A 13,835-nucleotide genomic window follows, 5' to 3' on the forward strand; every position below is an offset into this window, starting at 1 on the left:
TTTACTTTGGTTGGACATAGTACGTTCTCTGTCACTTGCATTTTTAAATAATTGCATATGCTTTGATACACACACTCACACACACACACCCATTTCATAAGTAGACCCATGAGATGTCAGATACATATATTTTGGAAATAAATAAATAAATAAATAAATAAAGATGGAGTAAGCTCTTAACACATAGAAAGCAGAATATAGGAAGAAATAATCTGAATATATTTTGGACAAAAAACACCAAGAATGTGTCACAAAACATTCCATATATAAGAAACAGGATATTATGTATTTCTGACAGACAAAAACTTGTACAAACTAATCTGAGACTTATTAAATTACAAATAAAATAGGAAATTAAACTTATTTGAGTTTTCTTTCCATGTATAAGTTATTCCTTTCAACCAGTAATCATATTTTATTACTAATCTTCAATTGTACAGATTATGGATTTCAAAATTCATGAGTGTAGATTTTCAAAATTTTAATTATGGTTTTCAGTCAACTTTCATGCTTCACAAGCTGTGTTTATATTGCACTCTAAATACTTTTGATTTTCTTGTGTGTGTGCTTGATATGCTTTATATTATGTGTAAGATGTCACAAATTGAACTGACAAATATTCATACTATGTTATATATTACCAGTTAGTTTACTTCCAAAATTACTGAGGAATGTAGAGTAAGAGAAAAAATGGTAGCGGTTTTCAGTGCATAGCCAAGAACCTTACAGTGAGACTTTTTACCATACAGTTAAAAGAAACTGTTTCCACTTATTCTAAAAATATTTTGTCACATTTTTGCAAAACTTTTACTTGTGAATGATCATTAATCCTATTTAGTTATGGGTACACAATTGTGTTCTCTTAACCTCATAGTATAAGAAGTAAATATCTATCCATAAAAACAACTGATTATTGCACACGTACAGGTTCAGAGACTGTGCCTAAGTATTCCTCAACAATATTTGAAAGAAAGAGAAAATATGTACACTATGAGTATTGTTTGAATTTGTGCATAAATGAAGTTTTAGATTTAGGTATAGGTGATGCAGAGTGAAGACTTGAAGTGATTAAGTACAATTTTAGTTCTAACACACTAAAAATCCTGTTCCTTAGAACACAATAGCATGAATATCCTAAAAAGATGAAGGGGTCAGACTATGTTCTTACTATCATCAAGAAAAACAATAATTGGGCCAGATGGGGTGGAGATTGGGGCAAGTGGAAGGTAAGGATAAACAGGAGAATGTCCTTGAAGAAAAGGTTGCAGGTTTTCCCAAGAGAAAACTTAAAAAGTTAAACTCTGCTCTGAACTCTAGGAAAGCCATTTCTGCTCCTGACACTATATTTCAGGAGAAAATTTGTGTACGACAGGAACAGATTCACAGAGGCAATGCTCATTGTCCAATTTGTCTCCTTTTTGTCACCATAAACATTTATCCATGCATATATACACTTAACACACATGTAAACAGGATTCCTCTGGGCATTTGAGTCAAGAAACAGAGAATGAAGTCAGTTGCCCAAGGTCACAAACTAACTACATTTCCACTCAAACGTGTTACTTCTGTTTCCGTTGTGCATTGTGTGTGTCTGGGAGTAAGAGTGAGTGCATGTGTGTGTGTGTGTGTGTGTGTGTGTGTGTGTACCCACAGGTTTTAATTATGTCTAGTGTAGTTCGGCTCCTGAGCACAGATTCCAAGTGCCATCTAATGGCTGACATTCTGTAACCTCTCTGGACGGTTGGATATTTTTAACAGTCTAAGAGATGTGGAATGGTTAACAGATTAACCTACATTTCTCAAAGGCAGTTTTCTGGATTTTTTAGTTTTAACTAAATTTTTAAAAATTTAAACTACATATTGCTTTTAATGATAGACAACTACCAGAACTGTCAAGGAATAGAAATAAAATCTCTCAAGTTTGAGAGAATCTGAATTCAATTGCTAATAGCAATGCTACTAAAATATTTTTAATCGAACTTATTGCTTACACCAAGTACAGTGATACATTTACATGCATTTTCAAATTTTACAGTAATATTAATCCTTTGAGAATATGGAAGAGTAGAGTGGGAATTGGTTAAATTCACTCATCTCTGGGTTTGAACTCAGGCCTGCTAGGTTTGAGTACTACTGCTTAAATATGACTGTATTAACATATATTAGCCATCAAAAATATCTTACTCCTATTCATGCTGGTGCTAAATAAGATGTATGTTCTTCTTTGTTTATTCTGGAATTATATATATTTTTATCTCCAATGGAAAATTGGAGAAATGGGCACTTATAATGAAACATAAGGCCTTAAATTATTAAAACCTCTTTGCCCTTGCTCTCCAGAAAAACAATGAATCAATTTGGATTAATTACAATATGCCTACCTTGACACTTTCTGAAATTCCACTGGAAGAAGAGATCCCTCATCCCTTTCGGTCTTACACTGAAGCATAAAATTGCCGTAAAGCTGTTTAAATAGTTGTACTGCTCTCCCATAGAAGTGGTAGAAGTGGGTGCACTTCAGTCATGGAAGAACTAGTTCCAATATTATAAAGCAATTTGTGATCCCCTAAGGTTTTTGTACTACATAGATGTAAAATAATATTATTAGCTCCTACAATCATCACTTCACCATTCACACTTGAAGCAACTGAGGTTTCCACAAATCAGGCAATGTGCAAATTCTGTCATAGTAAAACATTTATTTGTTAAAGTGATATAGATTATTCAAGATTCTACAGTCTTAAATCATGGATGGCAATGTAACATGGATTGATACAGAACTCGATGCCAATGTAGGCTTTTTTCTTTCCTTCTTTAAAAGAAAATACTTGTAGGTCAGAAGAAAAAAAATTTTGGTTTTAAAAGGGGATTAACCATGGTCTGATAGAGCCAGTTCCGCGTCATCAGAGACTTCTGCTTCAGCTCCTGTGGACAATTTCTTCTAGGACACCAGTTCAACAATTAGCCTTTGTGAATTGAAACAGTTTTAAATTTTGTCTGGTAAAAATATCAGTGGCAAGTTTTTTCAGGAGAGAGAGAAGTGGTGCTCTTCAGATTAACTCCGGCCTCTGAAATGAAAGAAAAAGAAAAAGAAAAAAAAGAAGAAAGAAAACACACAGCTAATAAGATCACTGGGCTAGCAATCTAGAAGTTACTGAACTGTAAGCACCCAGGTAGGAGCTTATTGCCACAAAATACTAGATATATTTCTGGATACTATTTAGACATGCACATCAGCACTTAAAATGTTCCCTGGTAATTTCAAATTATTGAATATATTAAAAAAATCTCATTTTAGAAAGGAATCTAAATGTTTTAAGACTAAATAGTTATGCAAGTCAGAGCCAAATTGAGGAATGGCATTTTTCCTTGCTTTGATTTTCACATTTATATTCTCAAATTAAGAGAAAAAAAGTTACTTTATTCATTAATGCATGCTATTCAGGCTTTAACAAATATTCACATTGGCTTTTTAAATATGAACATTTTAGATCAAATTTGTTCATCATATCTAAAACCTATTTGATCTCTACTTTTTTAATATATTCTTTTGGAAGCTTTGTATTATATTAAGGTTTTATAAAGTTTATACATTTACTGATAGTGAAGACAATAAATTCATCTACATTAATTAGTTCTTCAACCACAGAACAAATAAAATAAATGTGAAAACTGACAATAACTCACAAGCAAAGGCATTTCATAGTTAACATGATTTTGAAAGAAAATCATATAAAAAACAATTTAAAAATATTTAAATAACAAACTGTGAAAATGTTTTTTCTCTAACATGGGTTCTCAGTACTCATGACTTTCAAATATGTGTATAAATTCTATACTTCAATAAGATAGAAAATAATTTTTGAGAAATATACAATTGCATAATATGAAATAGAAGTAATTTTTCTCCTTTCCATTCAAGAACAACTACATGTTTACAATTTGAGGGTTATAAAATGCATGGAACAAATGAATGATGAAAAATAGCTTCTTAACTTCAAATATTCTATATCAAAGTGTTGATATAGGACATATTTGGATAATTTTGTGTGGTAAGGGTAGGCAAAATACTATAGAGATATTTTACTTAAGAAAATATTTCAAAATAGTTAATCGGAATAAGTGAAGTTATTTTTGAGATAAACGATAATTTTTGAGAATTACTGAACAAAGAATCACTGGATGTTTGAAGATTGTTAATAGATAATAGATGTGTATCTGATTTTTAAAAAATAATTACTTGGAAACTACTGAAATATAGACATCCCTAGCATACTTTACCTGGAATATTCATTCTAAGGAAAACATTACAAAAATCACTTTAAACTACAATGGGAAATAGCTAAATTCCTCGCTATTGGATTCACAGCACAGCTTATTTTGGTGAAATTGGTTATCAACAAGATTTTTATTTATTTTTGTATATCCAGTAATATGTTCCCTTTGATTAAAAAAAGTGATTGTACTACACCAAATTTCATTTCAGGAAGTAGTAATATAGAAAAGACTAAATATACCTAGAAGAAAAATATTGTGGACAGTATAATTAGTTTGACTTTGGAAATAATAAATCCTTCCAGAATAACAAACTTTCTTTTAATATCAAGTTAATGATTCTATAAGCTGACATAGTTTAAAGAGTTTTTGGTTCAATTTCACATTACATAATAATATTAACAAACTGTGGGATTATGGTTTATAAAAAACTTGTTATTTTGAAGATTAGGAAATAGCAATCAGTTTTGAGAACAATGGTGTGAATCTGTCTGCCCCAAATCTGCCATTATTGAAACGATGACGTAATATGAAGTTGAATAAAAATTTTATATGTAAGATTCAAAATAACACTTTTTACTTATCAATAAACAAGCATAATGATTCCATAAAGATCTAAATGTGGAACACAAAATTACAAGAGCATCACAAAGAAAAAACAAGATAGACTATAATAACTATGCTAAAATGTTATAAGAACTAAAAATAATGAATTTGGGGTAGGTTCAGGATGTTTTGTCAATGGTCCTCATTTGACAGTGAAAGGGTACCATGCAAAACACTGCACAATCTTATCAATGGTACTACAAATAAAAGGAGAAATTAAAGCTACGCCAACATTAGAGGAAGAAAAATATACCCCGACATTGAATGGATCTGGGAAACTGTTATTGCTCTTACTCTGAATGTAATTAAGACCCATGAGAGATTTTTTATCTTTATAGTTAGGATATCTAAAAAGAAGGAAATGATTTCTAAAGGTCATTGCTGACACTAGGGTTCTATATATTTTTTTTCTGATTTTCTGTAATGTTCAAATAAATACGTCAAAAAGTATGCTTTAATTATTATAAAAATAGTTAAATGTTTTCTACAATGTCTATTCTATTACTCATTATTATTTTTATTTACAATGTCTATTCTATTACTCTTATATTTTTTTTAATTTACTTGAAGGTAATATCATAGGTGGAAGAAACCCTACAGAGCCAAATATTTTATATTGGCCATTCTTGTTTGTACAGAAAACATTGGAAACATATCTGAATCATATACACACATTTGTTTTGCTGCTCAGCTTTTAGTTCATACGATTTCCAAACTGTGTTTTCCCATAGTTGTTTTAATATTGCTGTTTATTTCTAATCAACACTAACTCTTTATTCACATATATTAATAGTTTGTCTAAAAGAACTACTACTGTCACCTAGGAAACCTTTTTTTTAATATATTAAAAATGTGTTTTAAGTTTTTTTGCTTATTTTATTGTGTATATACATAAGGAACATTTTGATCTCCATATAAGGCAATGGGCAATGTCCAAATGTTTGGAAAATATATTTTGCCACTGGGTGGAAAAAGACATGTGTGTTACCATCCTACAGGGAATATAAACTTAAACTAAAATTGTATAATCCTCCTTATCCCACTACCACCTCCCCACCAAAAAAATAAGAAGCTGTGAGCACAAGGAACCTCTGACAGCTCTCTACCTCACTTCATTCACAAGGTAAGGTACTGCTGACAGTGTGAAAAGCCATGAGAAGACTAGCACACAGGTCACAGTCTCTTCAAAGGGACATTACTGTTTGGTTGTGTTGACAGTTGTAGAAATGATAAGCCTGCTATTGCAGAAATCATTTATCAAATAAAAAGAATAGTTGCACTGAAGTCATATGGTGACTTAAATCTGATAACAGAAATGTAGCAAGAAATTGGCTAATGAGTAAATGATGTATTACCACTAAATTTTGTTAACATTCTTCTTTGCCTGTGGATTTATTTTTCTAGCTAATGCTTGTAGAAAGAAAAAAAAAATAGCCAAAGCATGGAGGGAAAGTTGCTATGACATTATGACATAATGTTTCAAAAAAGGAACTCAATAAAGACTCAGCATAAAATTTTAAAAACAGGTGACATATTCTACATATGCACATTCACTATGAAATCTAATACAAACATACATATGTACACATGAATTTACTACATACAGAAACGACAAATCACTGAAAGATTATGCACCAAATTATTAGTATTCGTATCTGGGTGGTGGGTTATGACATATTTACATTTATTTTTTTATTTTAAGCTATATTTTCCAAAGTTCTCTAATACTAATTACTTTGGGACAAAGAAAAATTGCTATTAGAAATCTTATGTACTTATCACATTGGCAAACCTTTTGCTATCTCAAGTAGCACACAAACTCCCAAGGAGATTACTTTTCTCTAAACTTGACTTCTAACACTGTGGTAAAATAAGGAAATAAACACAATAATATGTAACATGCCCCACAAAATATGAATACTTGGAGAATTGCTTTAATTGGTAATTGAAAGATGATCAGATTGATTCTCCTGCTTCCAAATCTTGATAGAACATTTAGAACCATTCTGGATCATGCTTCTGATAGGGGAAGCTTGACTTTTTAATTCCTTTCTAAGGATATTCTCTTTCAGAACATCCAGGTGTCCAAAATTATATGATAAATTAACGTTTTCAAATCAAAGACAGAGGGAGACAGGGAGGGAAGAAAGGAAGAAGAAAGAAAGGGAGAGAGGGAGAGAAAGAAAGGGAAGGTGGTAGAGAAAAAAGGCACCTTCGTGCAGGTCAGTTCAATTCTATTAACACCAAGTACGTGCCCGACTCTGTGCTATTGATTGTTTCTAGTGAGCCATCTGTTTGTTTTTTTGCAACATAAGAATGGGACCCTAAATTCAGTAAAGAAATGATGAAAAACATTTTGTTTGATTTGGGGATAGAATTCTTTAGGGGAAACCCAGAACGATGGTCCAAGTTATTGTTATCTTTTAAATAAGAAATGGTTAAAAAAAAAAAAAGACCCTTATTTTTACTATCAACAAATAAATCAATGGCTTTTTCTAAGAACCTTTAAAAGCAGAATATTTTTTCTGTGCCAAATCTTAAGCAAATGGCTGATGCATCCAGATGTTTGAACAGATTGCTAAAGTGTCATTCTGCTCTGGAAACACACTTTCTGATCCAATTAAAATGCAGGAATCAAATACTCATTTGAAACTTAAAAAAGAAAGAAAGAAAAGAAAACCAAGAAGAGTAATTGGTTGTTGACAAAAGGAATACCATGAACATTTCATGTGTTGTCTTTTGTTCCATTTTATAGCGGCTTCATTCATTTCATATACATGAAACACTTCTGTTCATCCACTTTCGGTGAGGCCTAATATATTACCTCAGCTTCTATTAGAATGTGGAGCTCAAGGATAGGAGTGAATATATTCTTATCAAGCTACTATCTTCACGTTGGGAAATATTTGTAAAAATACATATGATATCATGCGTGACTACAAATGTGACTCCAAAGTTACACTAGTATTCCCTTTATTCTTACAATGTGAATCAGAAATATTTGGTTAACCAGAAATATGTCTAAATTTAGGAACTGGAAATTCACTTAACCAAACTGAACTTCACTGTTTACCACTGAGCATTGAGTAAGTTTTAATGGAAAATTTCAACAAGTTACATAAACTAGCAAAATAAAAATTAAAAATTCATTTATAAAAGAATATACCCACTTAAGTGCCAAAGCATGTGACAGGTAACAAGAATCTCACCTGTGTCTCCTGGACAGTCTGGTCAACATTAGTCGGCAAAGCATCTGGGAATAAAATTTTCAGTGTCATGAACAATTCATTTTTTATGAAACAGACCTTAAAATACCTCTCACTGAAACCTTGATAAGATTCATCTTAACTAAGAGTTATCTGCACATTTTTTTGGATAACAACTTACCAGTTATTGGGTTAATTGCAATTGATTTTATAATACTTCATAGTTCTCTATGGCTATTTCCCGATACATAATATTCTAAATGCAGAATTTTTAAAAATATTGTTCTAGTTACTAAAATGAGTAGTTATCAATACGGAATGCACGTTTCCTGCAAGAGTTCAATAAGAGAATCAGGCTTCTATTCATTTTCCTTACTCAAAGTTAACATTTCAATCACAGAGTTGCATATGATTAACATGGAAAGATACATCAAGGAAAAACAATCCAAAGCAGGAAATGTAGTTTTACCATATTCACCACGCAAAGTATAAAATAATAATTTGCAATATAAACCATTATTCAATAACCCCCAAGATAATAATAGCATGTTTTGCTGAATACCAGTTTATCCCTATATAAAACAGTAATGTTCTAAATGCAAACATTCTGCCTTCAAATGTTCATATGTATATTCCAATTGGCTATAAATGTTTAATATCATTAAATAGCCCTGTACAGTACACATTCTATTTCCTCCCAAATGTCCTATTTTAAAGCAAATACTCTAGTCATTAAGAAGGGACACAATTATAAGAAAAAATTAGGTGTCTCAGGAAAATGTCATTCTAAGGGTTCACAGGTGAGTGTGATGAGAACAGTACAAAATACTTTTTGATAAAACCTCCAGCATAAATATTCATATAAATTTACAATGACCTCTGGAGATTAGGTTTTACATGAAAGCAATAACAAGACATGTTCACGTTATACAGAAAAAAAAAAATTAGGCAATTACATTATGGTAGAGCCCACATAGTATATTCCATAAGTCCCTTCACGTTGATGGTAACTTTAGATCCTAAATTTTGACTTTGAAATAGCTGAAAAAATCAGAAGACAGTGGTACACTGATTATTTTATATTGAATATTTATGATATTTGATGAAATTGCAGATGCATTAATATTACCTTAAAGAGGTAATTTCATACTTTAGTATACTCCCAGTTACAAACTGTTACTTTCTATGTCCCCCTTCAGATAACACCACGATTAGGATGACTCGATCTCAGTAATACGTTTACCATTCTTTATTCTGTACTGCTAAAAGGATGGTTTCTGTTGCAAAAAACGAACAAACAAACAACCTATCCCAAACCTGACAAAACTAATTGTATTTGTAATCCCAGCATGTATTTATCTAGCATGGGAGGGAAAGGACTGAGTAATATGAAAGACAGAGCTCTGAAACAATTATATTTAAAATTCCAGTCATTAATTTTGGTTATTTTCTCTCTCCTCTATGAAATTTTAAAAGTGAGATATTTTTTATCCATAAATTTACCTCAACTAACACTGAACACACAAACACTATAAGGTAAATTGTCATTATGATTATTAGTGTTTTATTACCAATGGAGGAAGATAAGAAAAATCCTATTCCCATCCAATCCACCTCTGGGCTGAAGTCCTTTCCCCAAAACACATTACACACACTCACACACAGAAGCTTCCACATATGCTGTTGAAGTGGAAAGATTCGACTCTTCCTGAGACTCAAGGGAAGGCTGAGCAAGGGAAAGGGGGTACATAGTCTTCATTCTGTCTAAAATAAATGAACACTGCTTGCTTATCATTATAAAATGTAGTTGGAATTCTGCCACACCGAGAAGAAAACGGGCTCGTATCTGAAGTCTTCTTTGGAAGAAACACCCCATTTACTTTCACAATTCTTGTACAAGAAGATGCTTTATGTTTTTGAAATTTTTTAAACTACTGGCATTTTAATGATTGTTTTTAACTTTATTATTATGAATAAACAGAGGGGGAAATACTAAAATTTAGGAAGTAAAAGGCTATTGATGTGAACTTTGTGATAATTGTTTTATTAATTTTTTAGTTTTATAAATGAATATTAATTTCCTTACAGTAATATAAGCAAATAAAATAGTTAAAATTTAGTTTGGAAGTACTTTTTGAGTGCTTTAAGGCAAAGCAGAAAATACTTCATGAAATAAAGAAGATTCCTGTAGACAATGGAAGACATATAATTTAAAAAAATTCTTTAAATTCTTGTGGAGAAAGTATGTATCATTCAGGTAGTAAACTTGTTATGTCTATAGGTGGCTTACAATAGCTCAAAAACTTATATTCTAAAACTTTTTTAGTGAACTATATCTGCAAAGTAGCTAAAATCAACTGTCTAAAAGCATAAAAAAGCTTACTATGACCTCAACTTAACTAATACATTTAATGGTTAGAAAAAAAATGTAGAAAATGTGTTGTTCTCAGCAAAGGTGTTATTGTATCTAATTAAAATGATTGTATTTAATGTACCTCTGTGCTAATCTATTTGTAAACTAAAAATAAATAATATTCATCAAACCAAACTTCATTACTTCTTAGGATTTTGAGCCTACTTCAGATGCTTCACTATTCCTTTATGGAACTTATCTATTATATATACTTTTCTTTAAAAAGACCTACTTTAATAATAGTTTGACATTTTCAAATTGGGGGACAATTATCCAAAACAAAAAGTAACACAGAAATACATATAATTTTAAAAAAAGTTTGGAGTAAATATCTGTAAATATATTATTTGTCAGTTTGTTAGTGAACAAACTGAAACCATAGTGTAAAATGACTAAAAATTAAAGAAGAATAATTAAGAACAAGGAAGCAAAAACAATATATACAACCTATACACAGTCAGCAACAACAAACAGCAAAACCATATGCTTTGAATCACATATATGTAGTTGGTTAAATAAGGAATGTAAGAAATGACAGAAAGAAAAACAAGAGGGACAGAATTTCTTGCTTATAGTAATATAATATCTGGATCACAAATCTCCATTGTGCTAATTAATCAAAGTTCTTAATATTGAGCTTTCTTCCCTGGCTCCATTCACTTATTTATTCATCTATCCATTTGCTCATTCATTCATCTGAGTAACTACTGCATTTTGGATATTATACCAGGCACCTTTAATCACCCCCAACCTTCCCATAGATTTATCTTTCAGCCACTTCACACTGAAACTGCCCTGAGCAAAACATTTTTCATATACTTATCAACAACACCAAATAACATCTGACCCTCTTGATAGGCCAAGTTTTGTTCACATATTTTGTTCAAATATAAACTTTTTGAAAGATAGGAACACAGGCCTTCTTAACACCTGTAGAACAAGTGTTCAAGCATTTGGTTAATTCACCCTAAAAAGAGTCTTGTAAAAGCAATAACAATTTAAATGGTTTAAATGGCTTTAGTCAAACAGAATAAAATTTCACATGATTAGATATTATGAGTTCTAAATGTTTATGAGAAATAAAATATATTTAATTAAAGTTTCATTAGAAGCATAAGCAGGAAATTGATTTTTAAAAATCCAGGCAACTGGAAAATAGAACATAAGTTAATCAGTAGCTTGGAGTAGACACACTAAGCTGCTGCCTGTTCTGTGTGATTTCAGCGCCCCCTTGACCACAATGTTCATTGTGCCAGAGATTCCTTGTTTGGGGATTCATTTCTTTAAGTTTTGAAATCTTTTATACATTCAGGATATTTTAATACCATGCAGGTAAAAACTAGGAAGGTGAAAAATAATATGCCTTTGTCAATCAGCACTTCATGAAGAATTAAGTAACTGGTGTTAATTAAAAATGTTTAGTTGGGATTAGAGCATTATTACAGACATAGTGTTGAAAATACACTTCACTTTGAGCAATGCTTTGATTTTACAAAATAATACCACACATGTGATCTCATTTATTCTTTACAAGAACTATATACCAGGAAGGCTGATTATATTTTAGAAATGTGAAAGACAAACTTCAGAAAAAGAAGCAGGGCAGGAAAGGCATTTAGGAAACACCTAAGGTAATGAAAGCCCATTAGACAAATTTTTTCATGAGTTGCTCAGAAAGTCATCTCTGACTGCTTTAATCTAATCCACTTTTGAATGTCATTACGATAAATCATGTATAATATGTGCCTTGGTCAAGTTGAAATTAACTGAAAATTTTATAAATGCTTCCAACAAGAGGAAATTAAACCAATAACGGACATTCTTCACCTGTGTTTTAAATGGTATTTCAAGTAATCTGAAAGAGTTACTAAACTTTTACTGTGTGTTTAACTTACTCCCAGGGAGTAATTTACATAAAGTCCGTATCTTATTGTATTATGGCTAAAATTTTTTGTGCAACGTTCCCACATGAACCTTATTCTCAAAAAAAACCCCCAAAAATAAAACAATAACAAAAAACCCCCAAAGTCCTGTTTACTGATCTTTAATTAAACACCATTAAGTTACCATATAATATTGTAAAAAATTTCAGCAAGTAGATAGAACATTTCTCTATAGACCTTGATTTCAGTGACTGTCCAAGAATGTCATATTATCAAGGAGCAATATTACGGTCTGACTAAATTAAAAATCCTTTTTTAAATGACATATTCCCACTAAGCTGTATAATTTCTAATTAAATTTCATCACAAGTTTTGGTTCAAATAATAAATACATTTACTCAGAGAGAAACATTCAAATTCAGAATTACAGAGCAGAAGGCAAAAATGAAACTACTATCTGGTTAATGAGCAATGACTTTATATTGCTTATAAATGTAATAAGAACTCTATTAGAAGATTTTTATTTAACTTGGTGATAAAAATAAATATTCCTTTGATAAAGGCAGTTTTGTATTTTTGTTTCCCTATTTAACTTGCATTAAGAAAAATATAAAGCTCATTTGGTCACCAAATGTGTACTGAATGAATGAAAACACCTTCATAAGCCCAGGCAGATGCATATGACTTAAAACTGGCCTGTGACTTAAAACTGAATTGGCATTTTTTGCCAAATGAAAAATCAATTGCATTTTCTTCTGCTTCCCACTGAAAAAGCTGTGTCATAGATGAGAAATATCTTAGACCCATTAAGGCACCTGAACCAAGAATGTTGATTAGAAGGGTACTTATTTTAACACTGTCTGGGTATACTTGACTATTTTATTTTAAACAACATGACAACACAGAGCTGTTCTCTAAAATATTTGCCTAAAAACAAACACCACTGTCATTGAAAGAAAATATACAATCTACTCATTGAAAAATACCAATCATCCATAGGTGGTACTTTGTAAGACTGGAGGAAATATCATTATTTATGCAAGACTTTTTTTTTCATATGACAACTTTTATTTTGTGGTCTGCTATTGCAGAACCTGGTAGCTGGTCCTAGAATGGGGAAGGCACTGCTGTCATGCTTTTTCCCTAAACAATTTTATATGTATGACCTTCATATATACATGGATATATATGAAGTTACTTCATATATATCCATGTATATATGAAGTAACTATACCCTAGAGGGTTTATATGCCATGGCTCTGTTAGCCATGAATCAGAGAGATAAGACTGGGATTTCAAATTCCAATTTCCTATGTGAGTTCTCAAAATAATTTTTTCATTAAAAAGAAATAATAGGTTACACAGTGCTTTCCAATATCCACTCAGAATTTGAAAGAGTTGCTTTTCCACTATGCCCATCAGAACTGTTGGACTGAATTAACATCGCATTCA

The 13,835-nt window shown here is 31.2% G+C and overlaps 1 protein-coding gene across 4 annotated transcripts in view; it reads right to left on the bottom strand.

Annotated features, from left to right (window-relative positions):
* Positions 1–2,679: 2,679 nt before the first annotated feature.
* Positions 2,680–13,835, bottom strand: part of LRFN5 (leucine rich repeat and fibronectin type III domain containing 5) — a 257,343-nt gene continuing 246,187 nt past the window's right edge. For all 4 annotated transcript variants that reach the window (XM_067737132.1, XM_067737130.1, XM_067737129.1 and 1 more), the window contains 2 exons: positions 8,091–8,134; positions 2,680–3,068 (listed from right to left, as the gene is read on the bottom strand). In XM_067737132.1, the coding sequence (XP_067593233.1) occupies positions 3,051–3,068; positions 8,091–8,134 (62 nt within the window). In that variant the 3' untranslated portion in view covers positions 2,680–3,050. The remainder of the gene's footprint in view (positions 3,069–8,090; positions 8,135–13,835) is intronic.

The sequence above is a fragment of the Pseudorca crassidens genome, chromosome 1 (assembly GCF_039906515.1).
Source record: "Pseudorca crassidens isolate mPseCra1 chromosome 1, mPseCra1.hap1, whole genome shotgun sequence".
Lineage (NCBI taxonomy): Eukaryota > Metazoa > Chordata > Mammalia > Artiodactyla > Delphinidae > Pseudorca > Pseudorca crassidens.